Source organism: Centrocercus urophasianus, unplaced genomic scaffold, assembly GCF_019232065.1.
Source record: "Centrocercus urophasianus isolate 14NV4802_14NV808 unplaced genomic scaffold, USGS_Curo_1.0 seq_10, whole genome shotgun sequence".
Lineage (NCBI taxonomy): Eukaryota > Metazoa > Chordata > Aves > Galliformes > Phasianidae > Centrocercus > Centrocercus urophasianus.
In genome coordinates, this window is record NW_024884142.1 from 83,269,640 (window position 1) to 83,290,307 (window position 20,668).

The window sequence follows — 20,668 nt, forward strand, 5'->3', positions numbered from 1 at the left end:
TGAACAATACTTTATATCAATTTCTAGCTACTTGCTGTAATAAAAGGAAGAGCTGAGTTAAAAGCCTTGCAGACTTTTTTTTTTTTTTTTTTTTTTTTAAGCAGAGTAGACAAGCAACACAGCACAGGCAATTGGATTTAGGGAAATCTAAAGCAATGTACAGAAAACATCAATAGAAGAGCCCTGTTTTGTATTTTTGAAATTAAAAAGGAGCTTAACTCATATTGTAATGGTGGTTGGTCACCAAAAGTGAGTTTTAATTCCCCTGCTCCTACTTTCTACCAGCTCTGAAGGTCAGCAGACCATTCTGTAAACCAGCTCAACTGTGAGCTAAGTGTCACTATGTTCTTAAGCCTCAGCAGATATTGTAGCAATGGGAACAACATCCCTGTAGTGTGGCACGCAAGTGCTATGCCCACTACCCCCAGACTCCTTTTAGCCCCATGGCCCCTCTTACAGACTTGCTAAGATGGGTGGAGAGAAACATCTATGAGTTGGACAAACAGAATAGATTTCTTTAAAATACATATGGCTGATAGACCGTGCAGTTATTGGTTCAACGGCTACCATGGACAAATAGACATGAAGTGAAGACTACTTGCATCCTGTTAGAGCAGTGATACCTGCAGTAGGCAGGAAGGAATTTGACCATCTCCTTCTACATCTTTTGAAATCCTTCCTGATCCTTTGTTACACATTTTCATGATCCTTACACAATTCTAAAAGTCACAAACAGCTGACACACAACAGCATCACAGAAGGAGTCCTTACCAAGCCACGACCACCAGCACGATGATTACGAATTATGGTATCCCAAGGTAATTCATCAACAAAAGACTTCTTGTCATAGATGTCAAGCAGCTGGCTGACACTACGATGAAGAGAGGCTGGGGAATATGTACGATTTAGTTGGCTCTGACTTGGTCTCCGTCCCCCAGAAGCATTATAGAGACCACGGCTGCTTGTGGGAGAACCAACTCCTGGAATTTTTGTATCCGCTAGTCCCTAGGAGGAAACAGCAAACCAACAAATTGAATGTACAGGGCATCATCCTCAAACACTCTAATCAAAACAAAAGAGTAGTGTAAGAGAACAGGAGTCCATGCTTCAAAAGTTATGCACAGAGGGGGAAAATAAAAAACCTTTCCCCACTGTCAATCACATGAGTGAAAAGGAAATAAAAGCCCAACTCTGTGAAACAGGGCTGTCCTGACTTTTTTTCCCCCTCCAGTTTTTCTTACTTCATTAGCCAACAAGTAGAGGTCCAAAGAATTTTGTCTACCAGAATGGCAATCAAGACACACACAGCAAGGGCATTAAGCAGACTTCCTTTTGCTTAGTTATATACAGTTACCACGGCCAGGAAAAAGGTTTTACCCACCCAGATAAACATGCACTGTAAGTAAAGCTGCCTTTCTGCATGCTCTTAGGGCCACCTGGCACATCACACATCTTGCAACACTGCACACTAACAACTCTACCTCAGAACGCATCCTGTAACTTTTGAGAGTGATGCTGCTTGATGAATCAGATGTGTCAGCAATAGTCTCAAACTGAGATTAAAGAGAGGGAGGAGAAGCATTAGGGCAGGGTAAGGTGTAGCACAAGTGCAATCTGTTTCTTATACAAGGAAATGAATTAACTGCAGCTCTGGGTAGGGAGATAGCATAGCAGGATGTAGGAGAGTGGAGAACCAGCAAATAAACAGCATGATTTACTTCAAGTGGTCATCAGCTGCCATGTGAGCAGCCAGCAACACTCACTGCATGATTGCAATAGCAATTCTAAAACAAACAATTTTGCCACTTCAAAGTAGCTCTGTACTAAGTTCTTCAGCTGGTGCACAGCACAATGTTTCCTCCCCCCATATTAGCTCTAAAAAGAAAAAAATAAAGGCTAGGAACAACGTAGGCATGCCAGCAGCAAGGACATCATAAGTCAAGGGGGACAACACAACAGAACAGGCTGCAGAAGAAGTGGAATCAAAACCATAAGATCAATAAAAGCTTGTTATGCTCTCAGCCTTCACCAGGAGAAGGGGCATGCTGGAAATCCCATTGTTTCCAAGAGCTGCTTTGTTGAGGCACAGATGCAGCTTCTTGGCACTGAGACAAATAGGAACAGAATGCGTGAAGGATGCAAGAGTCACAGGAAAAAGCAGCAGAGAAGTGACAAGAATAGCCTCACAGCCTGTGCCTGGGAAGAAGTTCTAATTTTCAGTCTTATAAAATTTTTCACATTCCTCTGTCTCACTTTTTGCAAATAGTTAGGGTAGCACAACTACTCTGCTATGTGATGGAACATGTTCTTTATCTGGATTGGTGGTTTTTTTTTTTTTTTTGTTTTAAACAGAGCTATAGATATCATAATAAAAATGACACTGAGCCACCTTCTTAATCAATCCTCAGCAGCTTCCCTCCTGCCCTTTCATGGTCCCAGTGTGACTTTACATGCACAGACACACACACATTTTGTTAAGGTTCCTAGCTTCTCTCTGAGCGAGTTGTGCTCACTCCCCCCCCCGACCTTCCTGGCAGCTTGTCCTGCAGCATTCCAGCTGGGTTCTATAACTAGAAAGAAACAGAGCCCATCCCTAAGCCCTGCTTTTGCAAGAGCAACTCATGGTTACCTGACAAAACACTGATCCTGGCTAACCTTTCACAACAGGCAGCTGGGACCATGTGACGCGCTCCTCTGGAAGGCACATTTTCTTACCATTTCTCAAGATATGAAGGCATTTCCAGCTGTGCTGCAGATACCAGCTAACATCAGGTCCCATCAATGGCTCTGGATTTTCTGTGACTACAGTTCTACTGTTTTTCTTAAAGCACCATCAGCATTTCGGATCCAGAGATGTCAGGGCCTGCAGACCAGATGCCACAGCAATCTTTCTGGACTGAGTGCCTTCATCTTGGCTCTCTGTGCCTTCGTGGGCACACCAGACAGTCCTTTTCCTACACTGAACAGCATTCAGTTGGGAAATAGGAGTGCAAAGTAGTCAGAGGACAAAAGAAATCTGTGAAGGACAGACAGAAGCATGACACAATGGATATGAGTAATTGTGTTTTGCCCAACATACCGGATGAGTTTCACCTGTTGAATACACACTCATTGGCGATGTTCTTTTCTGGAGTGGAACTAAAGGAGGTCTGTCTCGTGCATAGGGTTGCTTGTGCACTTTCCTTTGAAGAATTAAGGAGAGAAGAATAGCCAGGAGGATCAAACCTAGAACTACCATCAAAACTGCAAACCACAGTTCATTGTAGAATTTTACACTTTTGGACTCTGCTTTGTCCTTCTCTCCAGGTGTTGTCAAGATCAGACCTGTAAAAATCAGGAGGGATTAGGAGAGAAAGAGAATGTTATTTCAGAAAGTCATTTAACAATATGCTACCCCTTTCGCCTCTAATAAATTAGGCAGGAATTTAAGTCATTTTGTCGTCATGTGCTTATTTGCACTTATGTTCAAGGTGGCATAATGGTTCAATATGCTGGCGGGCTATAATAAAAAGCTTACTACCCTCAGGAGACCCTGCTTAAAGTTCCGGCATTGCTGCTCAGGCTGGAAATCACCACTGCACCAGCAGCTCTCGAGAAAGGAGGCGGTGGAGGTGGAATGTGAGTGGGGGGGAAAAAAAAAAAAAGAAAAAAAAAGGTTCTCCAAGTAACCTTGAAGAGTGGAAATGACTACAGTAATTTCAGAGAGGTACGGACAGAGGACATTCTCTACACAACAATGCCTGTAGCAGCATGCCTGCACAGTTAAAAAGAGCGCGAGGGAGACTGAACAAAAATGAATAATAAATTAATATAAAAGAAAACAACATGAAACACATTATTCCTTCTTCCCCTGCCTGTTAGAAAAAACAGCCACGTGGCTCTGCTTTCGCACAACACATGTATCAGAAATCTCTGTGACAGAATTCAGAGTTGCTTGGTTATTTGTGATCCTACATGCGTATCGAGACACTTTGCTAAGGGATTTCCATCACCTTCACTTCCAAGTCTCCACTGCAAGCTGCCTATGGTGCTGATCCAATTTGTAGTAGATGCAGGGTACATACAGCAGTCAAAAAGAACAAATGAAGGTGATGGATATGGGAATACCTCACAATGCTTTTACCATAGCCTTGCCTGAAATTTTGCAGGACGATAGTTGAGAGCATGAAAAGGTGTATCAGGGAACTACAGTATAAAGAATAATTGCAAAGACAAGGGTGATCTATTTTAAGAAGCCAAACAAACTGCAAACTCACAATAAATTAATTAAAAGCAATGCCAGTTAGAAATAGTTTGAGCTTAGATTTTCATCCTAGAAAACAAAGCTAAAAGGAAATACAAACATTTTAGTGGAGGGCATCAACTACTGGACAACAACTGAACTAGGACTTCATCATACTAAGCCTACTACCCTTACAAAACAAGTAAAGGATCTATACAGCAAGTGTCCTGAGAAATCTCACTGCATGATCCCTCCGTCAGATTCCACTCCATCTAGTGTGCAGTGCATATCACATTTTTACCATAAACACAAAATCAGTAGGCAATAGGTAATTTGTTCATATAATTACCAAGTCCATCAGCAGCACTGTATTTGATGACTGGCGTCATGGCACTCCCTTCATCGGTGATGCATGTTACTTGAAACAGAAAAGCTGAGCAAAAAGGAGAAATCAGAATTCTGTAGGTGTTTTTCACCATTATCCAACAGTAGAGATCGCTAACTCAGAACAACCAAGCAGACTGCCAAACACCAGCTACCTGAGTTCAAGATTAGAGCCTCATAATCCCTTATACATTCAACTCCTAAACCATTAGGTATGGCAGAACACATGATAAACATCACTATGACATTGTTACAAGTTATGCTCCTCTTTCAACACTCAGTTCTCCCTTTTTCAATTGTATACAACTGGAAATTTCAATTTATTCCATCACTGTGCCACAAATTCCCTGGGCCATTTGTTCACAGCTGATAGAAACTTGTTAAAAACATTTGATTTTTAAAGAAACGTATTAGCATCATAGTAGTATCCAGGAAAGTAAAAAGTAAGTGACAAATTCCTGTAACGTACAAAGAAAAACCTCTTAAAAACAGAATCTCTCTTTTTTGTTTTTATTTTTCGTCTGTTGACATGATTGGTTTTCATTTTAAACATCCCCAATTTCTGAAAGAGAAACTGCATTTTGAAACAAGGCCAATTCCAAAAGATACCAATATAGTCCTTAAAATATATATGTATACTAAAAAACAAAAACAAACAAACAGGCTCCAGCATTTTGTGAAGTTTATTTCCATGCATTTTTTTCTAGAGCACAGCCTCAAAGAACAAAATAGCAATGCAGCTCTGGGATTTGGTAAAGCTCAGCCATCACAACAAACTAATGCAGGCTCACCCTGTCTCGTAAAACTGTTGTTAGTCCCAAGAATTTTTGTTTCAAGCATCTGCTTGGATGCAGTTCAATAAGTTTGGCTATAGTATTCAGCAAGTATTTAGATGGAGCACGACTTGCCAGAGCTGCTGCACAGACTCCCTTTCATTCCTCCATTTAGGAAGAAAAGCAGTAACTCCTGTGCTCTTAAGCATGAGACTTCCAGGGAGACACATTCCTCAAATTTAGCAATAATATTAACACTATTAATTGAGCTCAACATCTTTTAAAGGGAGAAAGACATAGGAAATCGAAACTGACTTTTGTCAGATGTCCTTGGCAAGTACAACTCGGTGTCAAAGCCACTGTAGATGCGTTGCCCACTCTCAGTTAATGCATACTCCTTCAGGCGTCCGTTCAGAACGAAAGTGCGACTCCAGTCTATGTGGATGGTAGATAAATTGCTAACAACTGAGAACGGAGCCATGTACCGAGGTGCTGCAAAAGAAGAAAATCCTATTTCTAGGCAACAGGCATGGCAGAATCATAGAGCAGAGAGAAACAGGCTCTGAATGATTCAAGCTCATTCACACGTGTACTAGCTATCTCATATTCATTCGTATGAGCAGACAGATGGAGAAAAGAGAAAGTTTAGTAGCAAGCCATCCCCTACACTGAGAAAGCAGAAATGTTTCATATAAAGACCTAGATTTCTGCTCCTTTGCCTTTGTGGTACAGCACTAAAACTGCACAGATTAAATCCCAACTCAGGGTATGTTACAGAGAAAAACAGGAGGATGTTGAAGTTGCAAGCTCAGCTGCAGCACACCTAGCTCTGGCAACCAAACTTGTTAAAGAAAGGACTATTCTGCAAGCCCAGAGAGACTGCCCTAAATTTTCTTCTAGTATATGCACATACATAATACAAAAGCCACAGCAGGCAGAGAGAAAAGAAACAGAACTCACTTCAGGGTGGAAGTTTTCATCAGTTGGGCATAACAGCTTGCTGACAAATGACTCAACTTCAGTTTGAGGTGGTCCCTTCTTGTGACTTTGTCATTAAACCACATGCCCACCACGTGCTGATTTGTTCACAAGGAAGCTGCTTGTCCAGCTACACTTTGACTCTAATTGCCCACTTTCACTAAACCAAACCTTCCAGGCAAGAGTAAGGAGACTTCCAGAGTGACTCAGGAAATCCATGTAAGAGTTCAGCAAGGCAAGAAAGACTGACACATGAAGACTGCAGACCCAGTGGGCAGGGGTTTGAAAATGGCTATTAAACAGTTTCGTTCTGTATGTCTCATCTATTTTCTCCATTTTAAAGTTCATCAATCACATTACAGTTTTCAGCCAGCAAAATAACTTTAAAGACTTTTTTTTTTTAAATTGTGGTCACATTCAAGAAAATCTGGGGCTAAGTTACCCTAAATTTAGAGATGAGAATCCATGCAACATAGCAGGTGCTACATTTTTATTATCTACTCAGCAGGAGTATCTATTGATTTAAATGGGATTTCTATAAAAAGGATTCTGAAATCCTGACACCAGACTATGTGAGGAAGAAGTTAAGATTCTCTTAGCCCTGTCCTGGCATGCTGAGGTGAAATGATCTCATCTGTTACAGAATGATTGGCTACAGCACTACGGATCTTCTCAATAAAAGCGCATGCTAGACTACCAGATATTTGGTTTTGATGGTAAAAATCTGTCCTGGCTGTAGGCACAAGTCCTGCACATTTTTCTTCCATGCACATCACCTGTAGGGAAAGGCAATGGCAGACAACCTTCTAAACCACCTAGTTCTAAACCACCCAAAAAAGAGCAATGGTCACAATCCAGTCAAAGAAAGAAAAGATTTGCTTACCCATCACAAGGCTGCTGTGAGCCCCCTGGCTCCATCAGATCATGGCAGGAGCTGCTGCCCAGGATCAGACTCCCTCATTTTGTAGCTTGATTTTAGTTTTAAGTTTTTGTTTCAGATTTTTTGGGAAGGAGGAACCTCCACATATCCTTCCCTTGTGCGGCCAGCACTTAAATGAGGCTTAGGGAGAACCTGGTTCCACCCCTTCTAATCACACAGGCAAACTGCCTTCACCTGTGCTCCCAGGCTGGCTGTGTTCCTTCACCAGGTGCTCAATCATTGATTCAGGCCATGAACTAAGTTCTGTACAGCACCACACGAATTTAAAGTAGTGCCTTGATGTGGTTGGTTACTGATAAACTCTTCACTATCAGCAAGGATCCAAACATTCAGATGCAGCCTGTGGAAAACTTTAATGAACCTGGCAGAAGTGTGACATGAATTAAGACAGGTTATTCTTGAAGAGAATCAATAGATCTGTGCCCCATGTAGCAAAAGCAGAAATTTCTGATCTCATACTCACGCTCCTTTTCTGTAGTGAAGCCAACCCACTCTGAGGCGCTGCTGCCCACGGAGTTGTAAGACACAACTCGCAGGTTGTAGGTTGTGTAAGGCTCGAGGTTCGATACGTTGGCACTCTGTCCATTTCCTGTATACTTCACCTCAGTTGGGCCAGGGCTGCAAGCCTTTACTGCCGGCTGCAGGTTCAGAGGACAAGCCATGTACACGTGGAGCTCATAGCTGAGGAGACAGTGAAGATTTAGATTTACTAAGAGCTTTTATAACATAACATGATTATTTCATTACAACCAACCGACCATTTCATCTTGATTGCAGTATATCTGCAATGCTAGTTTTTCTCCTGGAGACTTTGGCCCCAGCTGTGGTCTATGAAAAACTGCGGTTGTCAGTCACACATAATGAAACTACTGCTTCCTTAAAAGGCATCAACACTTCCGCACATCAGCTAGTGGCCTTACTAGCCACAAAATACAGCTGCCTCTTGCAGACAATTGATCTCACCACTCTCACTGTGCAACCACAGCTTTTAGACAATGACCTCCACTCCCAGCATCCTCTCCACCTTCATCAATCTCTATATCCTGCACATGAGAAAAGCAACCGGTTCACCTAAACACCTCCTGGATGCTTTTTAGGCCACATGAGATATCATCACCAACACCAGGAAGAATGAACACGGCTGTTCCAACCATCCAGACCTCTTAGTCACTTGATTACAATTTACACCCAGGAAGGTGGCTCTGCCACCAGTCCTGGCTAGCTGAAATTTGGCTGGGTTGCAGCTCCCACCTGGTGACAATGCCATTGGGTGACTGAGGGGCACTCCACTGGAAAGAGGCGTTCCTGGAGGTCACAGCACGGATCTGTGGGGGAGGCTGCTCAGAGGGGGGAGCTGGCTGTGTGGTGATTTGGGCCATGGGTCCTTTGCTGCAACAGTTGAAACAGGTGCAGGCCTCCACACCAATGGAGTACGTGGTAAAAGGTTTTAGCCCATGTACTGTCTGCTGGGTGGCAGTCCCTTCTGACAGCTGCAAAAAATTAAGAGGAAACTTGTCATAGGTTCAAGCACCACAAGTACTCAATAAGAGTTATCAGGATAAATTAACTCCAGAAGACTATGGGCACAAGGTTCTGCATGTCCTTTAAGTCTGACATTAATGCAGCTGCTGTGCACTAGGACCTCTGCAGTTATTTTCCTCCCATTACAAAGTTAAAGGGCACTGCTCAAAGGAAAAGACCACGCCATCAGTGGCCTCACAGACCTCTTGAGTTGAGATGTAAACTCTGTATATCAACTTGTATATGTCATTCTCAGGGAAAGAGAAACTGCAAACCTTTAAGGAGAAACACTAGGCTAAAAGGAACTGAAACAAAATAAATGACTGTGGAAAATGACTGCATGATAAGCGTATTAGCAAGTGCCCGTGGATATCTCAAAAGCTTCCTTGGCTTGGATACAGGAGCTATACAGAGCTATGGGCATGTGACTGGTAGGTCGATTTACCTAAAGGGATAGTGGGCTCTCCAGTAGGAACCTCTGAGCAGGGGGCCAACACAGTGCTGCTCCACACTGAAACGGCTATGTTGCCATGCAATCCTGCTTGATAGGCAACTCTTCTACATCTAGCATGGGAAAGTTCTGGGAAAGGAAACATTTCTAAACTGCTTGGAGGAGCAGCTACTTCACCTCTTCATTGTAGTCATTTATGGATACACCTTTTTAAACCAAAATAATAAACACCATCAGGGGGCAACATTTGTTTCCACATAGCACCATGTGACTCAGCACAGTACAGAAGAAAATGGGAAGGAATGTTGTGAAGCAAGGAAAGAAAAGCATTTGGTATTCCTAATGCCAGTGCTAGGGACAGCAGCATGGCAGGTGTGATGGGATGGAGATGGAAGACCATACAGACACCAAGGAGATGAGCTAGCTGAATCAGACATGGACACTCTGATTACACTGGGAGGTATAAATGCATGGAGAAATAAATCTGTAATATGCAATCAGTAGGCAGCTTAAACTTGTGGACAGGGTTGATGACCTGAAAAGGTATCTCCAACACTTCCAAACTGAGAAAGATGATGCAAAGAAACAAGTGTCAATACTTGCCTTCTTGTGAAAACCAGACAGATAATGCTAGGGACAAAGGTTATTCCAATAGTTTGCACTGATTTGGTGGTAACTGGTCCAGACAACTTGCACAGCTCTAGATTTTCCTCACATCTCCCAGTTTTAAAACAGTAATGAAACTCTGCAGGTTTCCTAGCTTAACTGAGTCCAATCACACCTGGACACCTAATGAGATCAATCTCAAGGGAAAATCAAAGCTGCATGTCAACCCTATAAAAGCATCATCTGTGTTGCTGCAGTCTCGTCACATCTGCTGAGCCTTCTTGTGCAAACACAAAATAAATAGTATCAATCTGTTACCATAAACATATATATAAGTCTACTTTTTCTTGCTTCCCATGTGCCCACCCTAGAAAATGGGAATCCACAAGCCAGACAGAGTTAAAACTGAGGACTCATTTGAAGACCACTGTAACCCTCCAGTCTGGATTATGGGCCTCTTAGATGCAGCAATGTCCAATCTAGAGATGAAAATGACTCCACATTTGAGGCTTGGAACCCTCCATGGCGCAGACACCAAAAGGAGGTATTGCCTAGAGAATTGGTTCACTGGGATTTGATTAAATAGCTAAGATTTGCACCGAAGATGTCACCATTAAGAACTTCTTTTTAGGTGATCTAGACTGAGACACCGTTATCTTTTTACTTGCACTATTCTTTAGTGCTTTACGATACAATACAATGCAATACTTCTTACCAATAAGACAGATTTTTAAGGGTAACTCAGAGTATTTTCTTTGGAGCTTCAAACCTCTAGGCTATCCAAAGCACACAACCACTTCCTCCTGGCTCCTGTTTCCACTTGCACCATTTGGACTGGCAGGGGCTGTCTGGAGGATTTCATTTGGATGGTTAGCCATCCCCAAAACAACGCTGTGGATTCTCGTCACATTGTCACAGCACATTACCAAGTGAGAAAGATTTGAATGCTGAAGATAATGCCTTGAGAAGCACATTTAGCTGAGTGAAAGTGCAGGACCCGCTTTGGCCAGAAGAGAGCATTGCAGAGCAGGCAACAAAGGGAGAGCAGGAGAGGAATAAAATTTGCAACCAGCAGACAGTTACTAAGAACAAAACTGCTAATGCTAAAAAAAGCAAATTAAAATGGAAGTACATCAATAATTTTCACAATACTTACCACCACCTCAGTCCCTCGAGTATCATTAGAAAACAGCCTGTAGATACTGACCACCCCGTTTGGCTTAAGAGGAGGGTTGATGTTCACTACGGCCACTGTAGATGCCACCGTGTGGAAGAGGGGAGCTGCCAGGCCCTCGGGAGGAGCAGGACCGGTCCGGCAGCGAGTCCAGCCGCTCGGTGTCCGGCCCGCCGAGTTCACTGACCACACCTTCAGCATACAGAAACAGAGAGTCTATCAATGACTGACTCAAGCCCACAAAAACTCCACAGCTGTCTAGGATGCTGCTGCAGCTTTAATTCTGCTAAGACGCAGTATAACAGCCCCTGTGCAAAATGTCCCTTATCTGCAGCCCAGTACCTGTACTGATCCAATTACTTCCTAACAGGAAAAAAAATTACACTGAAAAGTAGATTTCTTGTCTCAGGAAGTGTGTATTCACGTAGCTCGTACTTACCTAAATTCCCAGCACTGTCCTTGTTGTGCCATGCAAAGAGGATCAACACCGATAACATTTTCAAACAAATGTGAACAAAAATACTGACATCCAGTCCTGCCATTTGTCTCCCCCTCAATTCCTTCACGTGTGCAAGCAGCCCCAGTGAGTTCAGCCTGCCACTGTCTGACATCTAATTATGTTCACCTTGACTGAATTGCACAAGACAAATTCTAGCTACTCTTAAAAACTTGACATTTTTATAGGGGCATCTCTCTCTTAAAAATATTTCTGTAGCAATCATTTGGCAACATCTTCAGTAACCCATAATATAAACAAAGCCTACTGAAAATTATGGTTAATTCAGCATCTCTCATTTACTTCCACAACAACATTCTCTTTACCCTGTGAGCACAAAGGCAACTGTTTCAATTCCAAGATTTCAAAATTTAGCAGCTTGAACAAGGCCTGATTAAAACCCACACGTCTCTGTGAACTACACCTACTGGTTTTGTCAGCTTCCCAAAACCAGAGTGATCTGCAGACTACATAAAACTCAGCACTTATTAAACACAGTCTTCAACAAATCTGCATGAAAATTAAATTTTGCTTTCATCAAGGAGTGAATAAACATATGGAAGGATGTATAATCTTATTTATCAAAAACCATTTGTATAATTAAACACGAATATCATAAAAGGTTGCCTTAGGTCGTCATTTGCATGAGTAAGTAATTTGTAGAATGTCAGGTACAATAGACAGAATAGATGGATGTGTGAGTGTGTAGGGTTAAATTAGGCTCAATATTAGCCAACCACACAGTGATCAATCAGAATGATAGATCTAAATGGCAATACAAGAGGACTGTCTGAGCGATTTTTAGTATAAGTATTCCTTAGTAAGCTTTCACGCCAAGCAATTCTAACAACAGTAAAACACGTTCTTATGTGATCTACTCCAGGCAGAAGTCCTGGGGAAGTGGCTGGTGGGACTCTGCCTTAAAAAAATAAGAGGTTTAGAAATTAGAGTTGTTCAAGATTGACCCTGGCATCTTTCCAGCTGGCAATATTAAGTTCCAAGACCACAGAACACTTCACAAGGGGTCCGGGGAAGGAAAAGGGCCAAAAACTACCTCAGAGGCTTTGAAGACTATGGTTCTGCCAACTACAAAACTGAAGTTACTGCCTCATTCCTTCAGTAACATATAATATCATCCAGTGAAAGACTACATAAGTGCAGATGACAACCTACGATAAAAAGCTCTGCCAGAGTACTTTCATTTTCAGTGAAATCAGTAATATATCTCTGTTGTGAACTTTTCATAAGTCAAACTCTGTTCACTTTACTGCAGTAGGTCAAACCCTCTATCTGAGTTAAGTCCCTGCTGCTACAAAGATTTGCCCACCGTAGCTCATTTCAAGGAGCATATTTCTTTGCGGAGAGAAAAAGCCACATATGGAAAAAGCAGCTCTGAATGTGCCACTTGCCTCAACTCAGCACTGACCTTAGTTCTAAAGCTCTGGCTGCACACCAGGCTGCGGTCTTAACGAGCATGGAAAGTGGCAGCATTGGGGCTGAGTTGCAGAACCAGCTTCCACACTATAACTGATGGCCAAGAACTAGGGAGAGAGGCTTCCTGCATAGTACAGCAGCCAGGCCTCGCAATGGGACCCCTTAGGAAATTTGGAGAAGAGAGAGATGCAGCATAGCTGGGGTACACATAACTCACTGAGAGTTGGTGGGAGGCATCTTCTTCCATCCCTCCCATATCATAGGTGCCTAAGCCATGCCTTTCAGAAAACAAGCCTTATTTTTGACAAACACCATCTCAGGAAAAGGGAAAAGGGAATGCCGGTCTCCTAAAACGTGACATCTGGGTGGCTGAAGACATTTTCCCAGAGGGCAACGATTTCATTTCAATCACATGCTTCAGTGGAGGCAGTCAGTCCCACTGTCCTCCGGAGTGGAAGTGCCCAAGTGCACAACTCACCTCTGTGCACAGTGTGCACCCTATACTTGTACAAATATAAGAAAACTAAGATCAACTCGGCAGAGCAAGGGCAAGTGCAAACAGACATGGCTTCCTAGCCAGGTCCATCTCCAGGGAGGGACCCTGAGCCCATCCTCTGGGCATCACATTCCTCTGCAAAAAGAGGCCAAGATGCATCTGGGCCTGTCTGACAGTCATGGTCTCAGAATACCAGTGAGGGAAACTTAGCAACTCAGCCATGCCAAGACATATCCCCAGCAGAATATCTTCGGCTGTGCAAAATTCACATCGGCTTTGGAAAAACACTGTGAGAGCTCAACAGGACTTCAGAGGATCTAAATTCTGGATTTACACTGGCATAATCCTGACTCCCCTGACTCCTTCTGCTTCTGCTTAATCATCTGTAAAAGAATGGATGGCTATAAAAATTTTTCCCTATGAGAATCGTCATTCAAGTAAACTCCGGCCTGTGCTTGGAGATCCAGAGTGGTAAGTGCACAGAAATGGCTGCAGATGGAAATGTTCATGTTTTGTCATTTCAGTGCATGAAGAAACAAGACAGCAAGGCAAAAGAAGCAGCAATGGGAAGCACCTGCTAAAATCAGAGTTTCGATTTGGTCACGGCTCCTCAGAAAATCACCACAAAAAGGGCAAGATGAAATTCCATGATTTAGACTTTTGTCATAAGTTTTATTTTGGCACACAAAAAGAGTACTTTTAAGACATGACATAATCAGCACAGAAAATATTTACTGCATCCACAGAGAAATGGAAAATCATCATCATCATTTGCTGTTCAGAATGGCAGAAGATTCTAAAAGCTACCTCAGAGCACAGATCTCATGTAGGCAGGAATGTACTGGATGACAAAACAGCAGAAAGGCATCAAATACTTCTTATAACCTGAGCTTCTGAATATACTGCTTTCAAAAGCATTAACTATGACATCATGGTGCATGGCTCTGCATGCTGCCAAAAGATGTATGGCTTTTAATGGCTACTTTCCCTCAACAAAAGCAGGAGAGGTCTCCAAAATCAGCTACACTACATGAGATATTTTTTAAACTGCTTTATAAATTTGCTGGCCTCTGGACCACATTGGATTATGAGGTAGAACCAGAGAGGAGAAACTTATCTGGAGTCTGCATATCTAGAGTACTAGAGAAGTCCACTTGCAGGTAACTAAGCTTGTTTCTTTCATCACCAATGACCTTGCATGATCTCAGCTCCTGGATGAGACTGGTGTTCAAGCATTGCTCAAAATGATCACAGGACAGTCTGAAAGCTCACTGGCCCAGCAAGAGGTTGGAGAACAGGAAGGAAAGTGCTGAGAAATTGGCCACAGCCTGAGTGCAGTGAGCACTTGCTCAAGCTCAGTAAAGATGAATAGCAACTTTCCCCATACAGGGCAATAAAATTACAATGGCTCAAAGATGGAGATGCTGTGAGCAGGTGTTGTCTTCACCTCTGAGCAACACAGGCCTGAGATCCTCACCTGGGCAAGCTGTGTTTTGAACTGAAAAAGTCATTTTTTTCTTTTATCAAATGGAGATCATATGTGAAAGTATGTACCTCATACAGCAGGGAATGGAGGGAAGCAGCTGGACCACCACTAAAGCTGAAGTATCAGAAGAAGACAAGCAAGCAGGCAAGCACTAAGCTTCTCTGTGATGAAAAGGGACAGTGAAGAAGCTACCAAAATAAAGTACACAAATTTAACCCCCTCAAAGGACAAATACAGTCTGTGATTAAGGCAGAAAAAATGCACTGTGTTACCAAAAATTCCCCCAGTGATTAAAGTGATCTTTTGATCGTGACTCCAATTACACAAACAAGCATAAACACAAGCTGACTGAGCAGAGGTCTCACAGAGGACAGCATGTGTGCAGTAATGCCTGCCAGTTCACACCACTCACATCTCACACCTGGTCCCAGCAGAGTGACAAATATTTCCCCTGTAAGCACAAGGGCCAAAGGAAGGAAGCTCCCACTGATCCTGCAAAGTGAGCATAAGAAACTCTCCAAGAGGACTCGTTTCCTTCACCTCTGCTGAAGTATAGCAAGGAGGCTACAGGCAGAAGGGTGGGCTGTCTGGTGGCAGCTTGCCTGTCTGGAGGCAGAAGTCTTGAGCTCCTGCTGAATTCCTAGGACAGGCAAGAGCCAGCATCCTTCACTTTGCTCAGAGACCAGGTAACAATCGCCCTCCTCCAAAAGTTCACTGTTGACCAGCAGTGACTGCAGGCTCCCACCAAGCCCTTCAGGTACTGTGCATCAGGCCACACTGAAGTTAACATGCTTCTGTGAGGGGCAAGAATTCAGCTCTCTGCTTGAGAGGAATTCAAGGACTTAACACAACTGACTGCTGGTCCTTCCAAGAAGGATTCAGCACTAGCACCACTCTGCACATGCCAGGAGAGATGAGCAGTAGCAGAGCTGAACTGATACGACTCCTCTGTTTCTACAGTTGATTCCTGGAGGCCCAAACACACAGCGCTACTTTGAGACTGTTTTCTTCACCAAGAGCTCTCATTTATAGCCCTATGATTACATAAACACAGAGTTTTCCCAATGTAGCTTTTTTCCAAGATTGTAAAATATTTTAGAGGTATATAAGATATGATATCAATAAGTTTCAGAAACACAGCACCAAATGTTTGAACAGCATTCCACAAGAAAATTGAAACCTATAATCTTGGCTAGTTAAATAAAATTAGAGAAACCCAGAGGTGCTCTCTGCCACTGTCATTTGTAGCACCCTTCACAAATCTTTCTTCTCATCAGACCTGACCGACATGCAGTAATTTGGGATTCCTAATGCAATGTCAGCAGAACTTAGAGCACAAACCCTGCCTACAGAAGTCTAGCATCCTGCATTAAAATAATTTATTCATTCTGGGCATTGCAGTGTCAGGAAGGTATGAGCAAAGCAGAAAGTTTCAAAAGTGGTTGCAATCTAGTAGGAATAGAACAAAGGCAATAGAAAAATGGTATCACATCCACTCATGATCAGTGGTACAAAGAGGTAGTAAACAGTGTGTTTTCTGATTGCCCATCCTGAAATCTATTCTCTTACCTATTTAGCACTCAGTCAGCATACTTAGGGAGGCCATAAACATATAATGGGATAGACGGTAGGTCCAGGCTTCTAGCATTGCGATAATTTGAACCTCTTAACATTGCTATTCATCTTCACTATTCAAATCTTTATATCTAATAAAAGTATTAAACCCATTCTAGGGAGGCGAAAAAAAAGACAAAGATTACAGGCAAACGGTTTGGGACTTGCATAACGTTACCATATTCTAAAGGATGCTCATTTCATATAACATAGTATAACACCCGTAATTAATGAGAGATGTAAACAAGTTTAACTCTAAAAGGTAGAAAATTAAATAATTTGTTTCCTATGGGTATATAATGAGATAGTTACCACATTCCCATGAGAGAGATAAGCAGATATTAAAAGGTCTTTCCAATACCTGTAATAGCTAAGGGCAACAGCTAATTCAATAGATTCGATCAAAATCACCACTTCTTTCTCCGCTTCTGATTTATTACTTTGGCTGCAGTTAGTCATCACTCATTTTAGTTTGCTTTTCAGCAGTCATAAATTATGCCTCATAAATAAAAAGATACAATCAAGGAAATCATATCAAGTCATCTACTGCCCTGGAATATATTTTCCCGCTGTACCCACACTAATGTCTTTTTAAAGGATAGCTTGCCATGGTTTTGAATATATCAGAATAGCAGTGTACTGGGAAAAGTCCTACAAGTGTGCTGTCGTAACTGTCTCACCAGTAATTCTGGAAGCCAAAAACATCATTTTGTTTAATGAACAAAAATCAAGGATTGCTTCATCAGTACATTGTTTCACACTTAAATTTAGGATAGTGTTGGCAACAGAAACATGGTGCCAGAAGAGGGGCTTTTTAAAAGGAATTGCATAGTTTCAAGTAGCACTTCTACTGCATGCCCTACTGTACAAGGGCAAAGGAAGCATCTAGTTCAGCAAAAGGATATTTAGAGTACATATCACCTTTAAAGCACTGAAAGAATATAGATGTGCTTGCTTTACTTTTCAGAAGATTTTCTCTTGCAAGAAAATCCCCTCTTTCAAACAAAGAGGATAGCAAGCAAAGAAACAAAGTGCAAGAAGGAAACGTCTTTGATTTTGTCACTGCTTTGTGGTGTATCTTTCTCTCAGTGTGACAAGCAGAATAGTGAAAAAAAGCCAAAAGATGAGGGATATTATAAATGGGTGACTACCCATCACTGGTTAGTCAGAGAACCTGCTTCAACCCATTTTAAGCTGTAAAAGTCATTCAGTTGTTAGTCAGTAACTAAGCAGCACAAACTGGAGCTCAGCCACCAGTTTGATGGATAGGCTGGTAACCAAGCGCCATTCTTGTCATCTTTGAAAGTGACCGAGACGACTGACATTTTCTGTGCTCCATGCAGTTGGTCCTGCCATAATCTTCGTGACTTTTCACTCATTTTTTCTGTAAATCTCCAAAGTCAGACATATGATTTGTTTCCTCTTTGATAGTTCTGAGAGTCCAAGTTGGAGTGCCCAAAATGTATTTCCCCTGGCATATCTTGGAATCTTCCCTTGGTCTTTCACTTGGCAGAAGTATTTTGACTGTGAGAAACACACTACTTAAGGAAGGACACTGTGAGAGGCAAGGCATCTGCTGCAGAGCACCAGACAGTCTTACCAAAGAACGAAAAGGCAACAATAAAACCTTCAGATAAGTTCTACTCCAACCTTTTGCTTGCTCAGTGGTTTCAGAGAGGAAATAAGGACAGGTTCTACACACCAGGAAGACATTAAGCCATTAATCTGAAGAAGAACTCCAAGTACACAATTAAGTGCAATTGTGGAAGAGTGACATTGCACTTGCATGGAAACTGCACCAAAGCCCAGCACCACCTTTTTGCAGATCAGTACTGTGTGCCAAAAGGGCCTACCAGTAGCTAAGAAAAATTGGTACTGTGGACCATTCTCAGCAGCTCCTGAGAAAAGCCAAAATATTTTGTTTCAGAAATTCTATGGAAATGAAGAAACTCATCAGGTCCCATGAAGTTTGTTTAAGTCAGGATTTTTTGAGGGAATCACACAGTACAGCTGAGGAATTAGGCAGTATTTCAAGAAATGCCTAAGAGACCAAATGCTACAAAGAATGCAAGTATCTATTGATTAGACCTACAGAGAAAATTTCAAAGATCTCAGTAATTATTTCCAAGTACAGGACAGTAGGCATCTTAATGCCTCTTAAAGTGCACCGAAATCTAGTAGGCATGAATATGCTCACATAGATCTGGCCCATGAAGAATAAAAATGCTCAAGTTCCTTGAACAATTGTGACCTTAGTAGTTATGGTGCACAGTCCCTTTGACCAGCATGAGCTTCAAAAGTCACGTCATCATTTTTGGAAGTGCAACTTTCGCTTTTAGTCTTACAAGCTTTAAATATTCAGCTGAAGTTTACAGCAAAAGAAAGGAAAACAACCTCCAAAACCCTCGCCTCAGATCCAAAGCAGCTACCAGGTTCATTGAACTAAACCTCAATACCTCCAAAAATGCTGGAGAGGGTCCCATCCCATCACTGCACTTTGATTTTATCTGCATTCTGCTGGAGGAAATTCAGTTGCATTTAAAGTTTTATGTCCAGCAAACAAGCCTCAAATGCAGAGACAGCAGAATCAATACTCAGTTTAAGTGAAATATAAATCTGGGTTTCATCAGCATAATAGCAAAAGTCAAGCCCTATACTTATGAATAACTTGTCTCACAGACAAGATATAAATTGTCAACAATGGAGGAGCTTAGAATAGATCCCAGAGGACTGCTGCAAGTGACACAAGGAGAAAACAAACACGTGCATGCAAAAACCTCTCACAGCAAAATAAATGGCCGTCAGTGGAGAGGTTAAAAAAAAAAAAAAAAAAAAAAGGAACAAAAATGATTTAGAGATCCAGTCAACAGCTCAGCCCAGTTATGGAGCAGGACCAAGATAAAAAGCCAAGTCTTGAATATGGCATGGTAAACCAAAGAAATCTGCTTTGCTACTCGTCATCAACTGATCGTTAAATTTGTTAGCTCAAGCAAATCTCTGTGCTGTGCTACCAACTTCTCCCCTCCCTAAAATAGGTTTTGAATTAAGTATCAGTGAATTAAAAATCGGTGCAACTGAGAGTATCACACAACTTCCAGCCCAGACAAAAAAAAGTGAGATGTTTTTCTTTAGCTAAGAAAGATTCCTAAGTAGTAATCAGGGCACGGATCTGCTACAACTCTTTTCTATCTACCAATCTCCATCTGCACTTGCATTTGCATTCTTCACAGATCTAGACCAAAATAGTAAGGAGACCTGGTCCAGCAATAGTTCCATTTTAAAGAAACTACAGCAAATGGAGAATTCACAGTATCGTGGACCTATAGAAGAGCCCTAGACAGTGAGAAAGAAATTAAAACCTTAATATTTATATACAGGGGGACTTACTACAACAACATTTCACTCTAAACTGTGCTGTCTCTTGAAAAAATTTAATAGCTATGGTCACAAGTGAAATAACAACTGGAAAACATACCTTCACACATTTAAAGAGTAGTAAGTTTTCAGGCTTGAAGTAATCATACTTTTTGTTTTGGAAAATATTATAGCATCTCTTGTATTTCTAAATTCCAAAGTTCTCTGAACTCATAGATGCTCCAAATTTTCTCTGGCTCAAAACTAACAGACAGACTGTTCATGCTGGCTACCACCTTACAGACATGCTGCCAATACAGAAACATCAAAAGTAAAAAGGTTTGTGACTCTCAAGTAGCAAAGACAGGTTTTGTGAATACTGCAGTAAGTACATTTTTCTAGTAGCATCCCAGGTTCTCTTTTCAATAATTTAATAATTGTCCATTCAGAATCCTTTTCTTATCCAAGTTAGAACTGCTAGAAGTGATTTATGAAGAAAGCCACAGAATTCTTCCCTCTAGGCCCTGGGACTCTGACATACAAGAGGCAATGGACACAGGCTGAAACAACAGAGTTAGGCACAAAGGGAAATAAGAGGTATGTAAGCAGTCATTGGAACAGACAGGTTGTACAGTCTCCATTCTTGGAGAATCAGGGAAGGAGATCTTCCAGAATGCAATTGGACACAGTCCTGAGCAGCCTGCTCTGAATAGATCTGCATCAAGCAGGAAGTTAGACT

The 20,668-nt window shown here is 41.9% G+C and overlaps 1 protein-coding gene across 1 annotated transcript in view; it reads right to left on the reverse strand.

Annotated features, from left to right (window-relative positions):
* USH2A (usherin) overlaps positions 1-20,668 on the reverse strand; it is a 371,535-nt gene that overhangs the window by 1,902 nt on the left and 348,965 nt on the right. Inside the window, exons 64-71 of the mRNA XM_042813358.1 lie at positions 11,032-11,241; positions 8,549-8,787; positions 7,761-7,978; positions 5,695-5,871; positions 4,572-4,655; positions 3,080-3,324; positions 1,482-1,553; positions 772-1,005 (exon numbers count right to left, since the gene is read on the reverse strand). Coding sequence (XP_042669292.1) covers positions 772-1,005; positions 1,482-1,553; positions 3,080-3,324; positions 4,572-4,655; positions 5,695-5,871; positions 7,761-7,978; positions 8,549-8,787; positions 11,032-11,241 — 1,479 coding nt within the window. The remainder of the gene's footprint in view (positions 1-771; positions 1,006-1,481; positions 1,554-3,079; positions 3,325-4,571; positions 4,656-5,694; positions 5,872-7,760; positions 7,979-8,548; positions 8,788-11,031; positions 11,242-20,668) is intronic.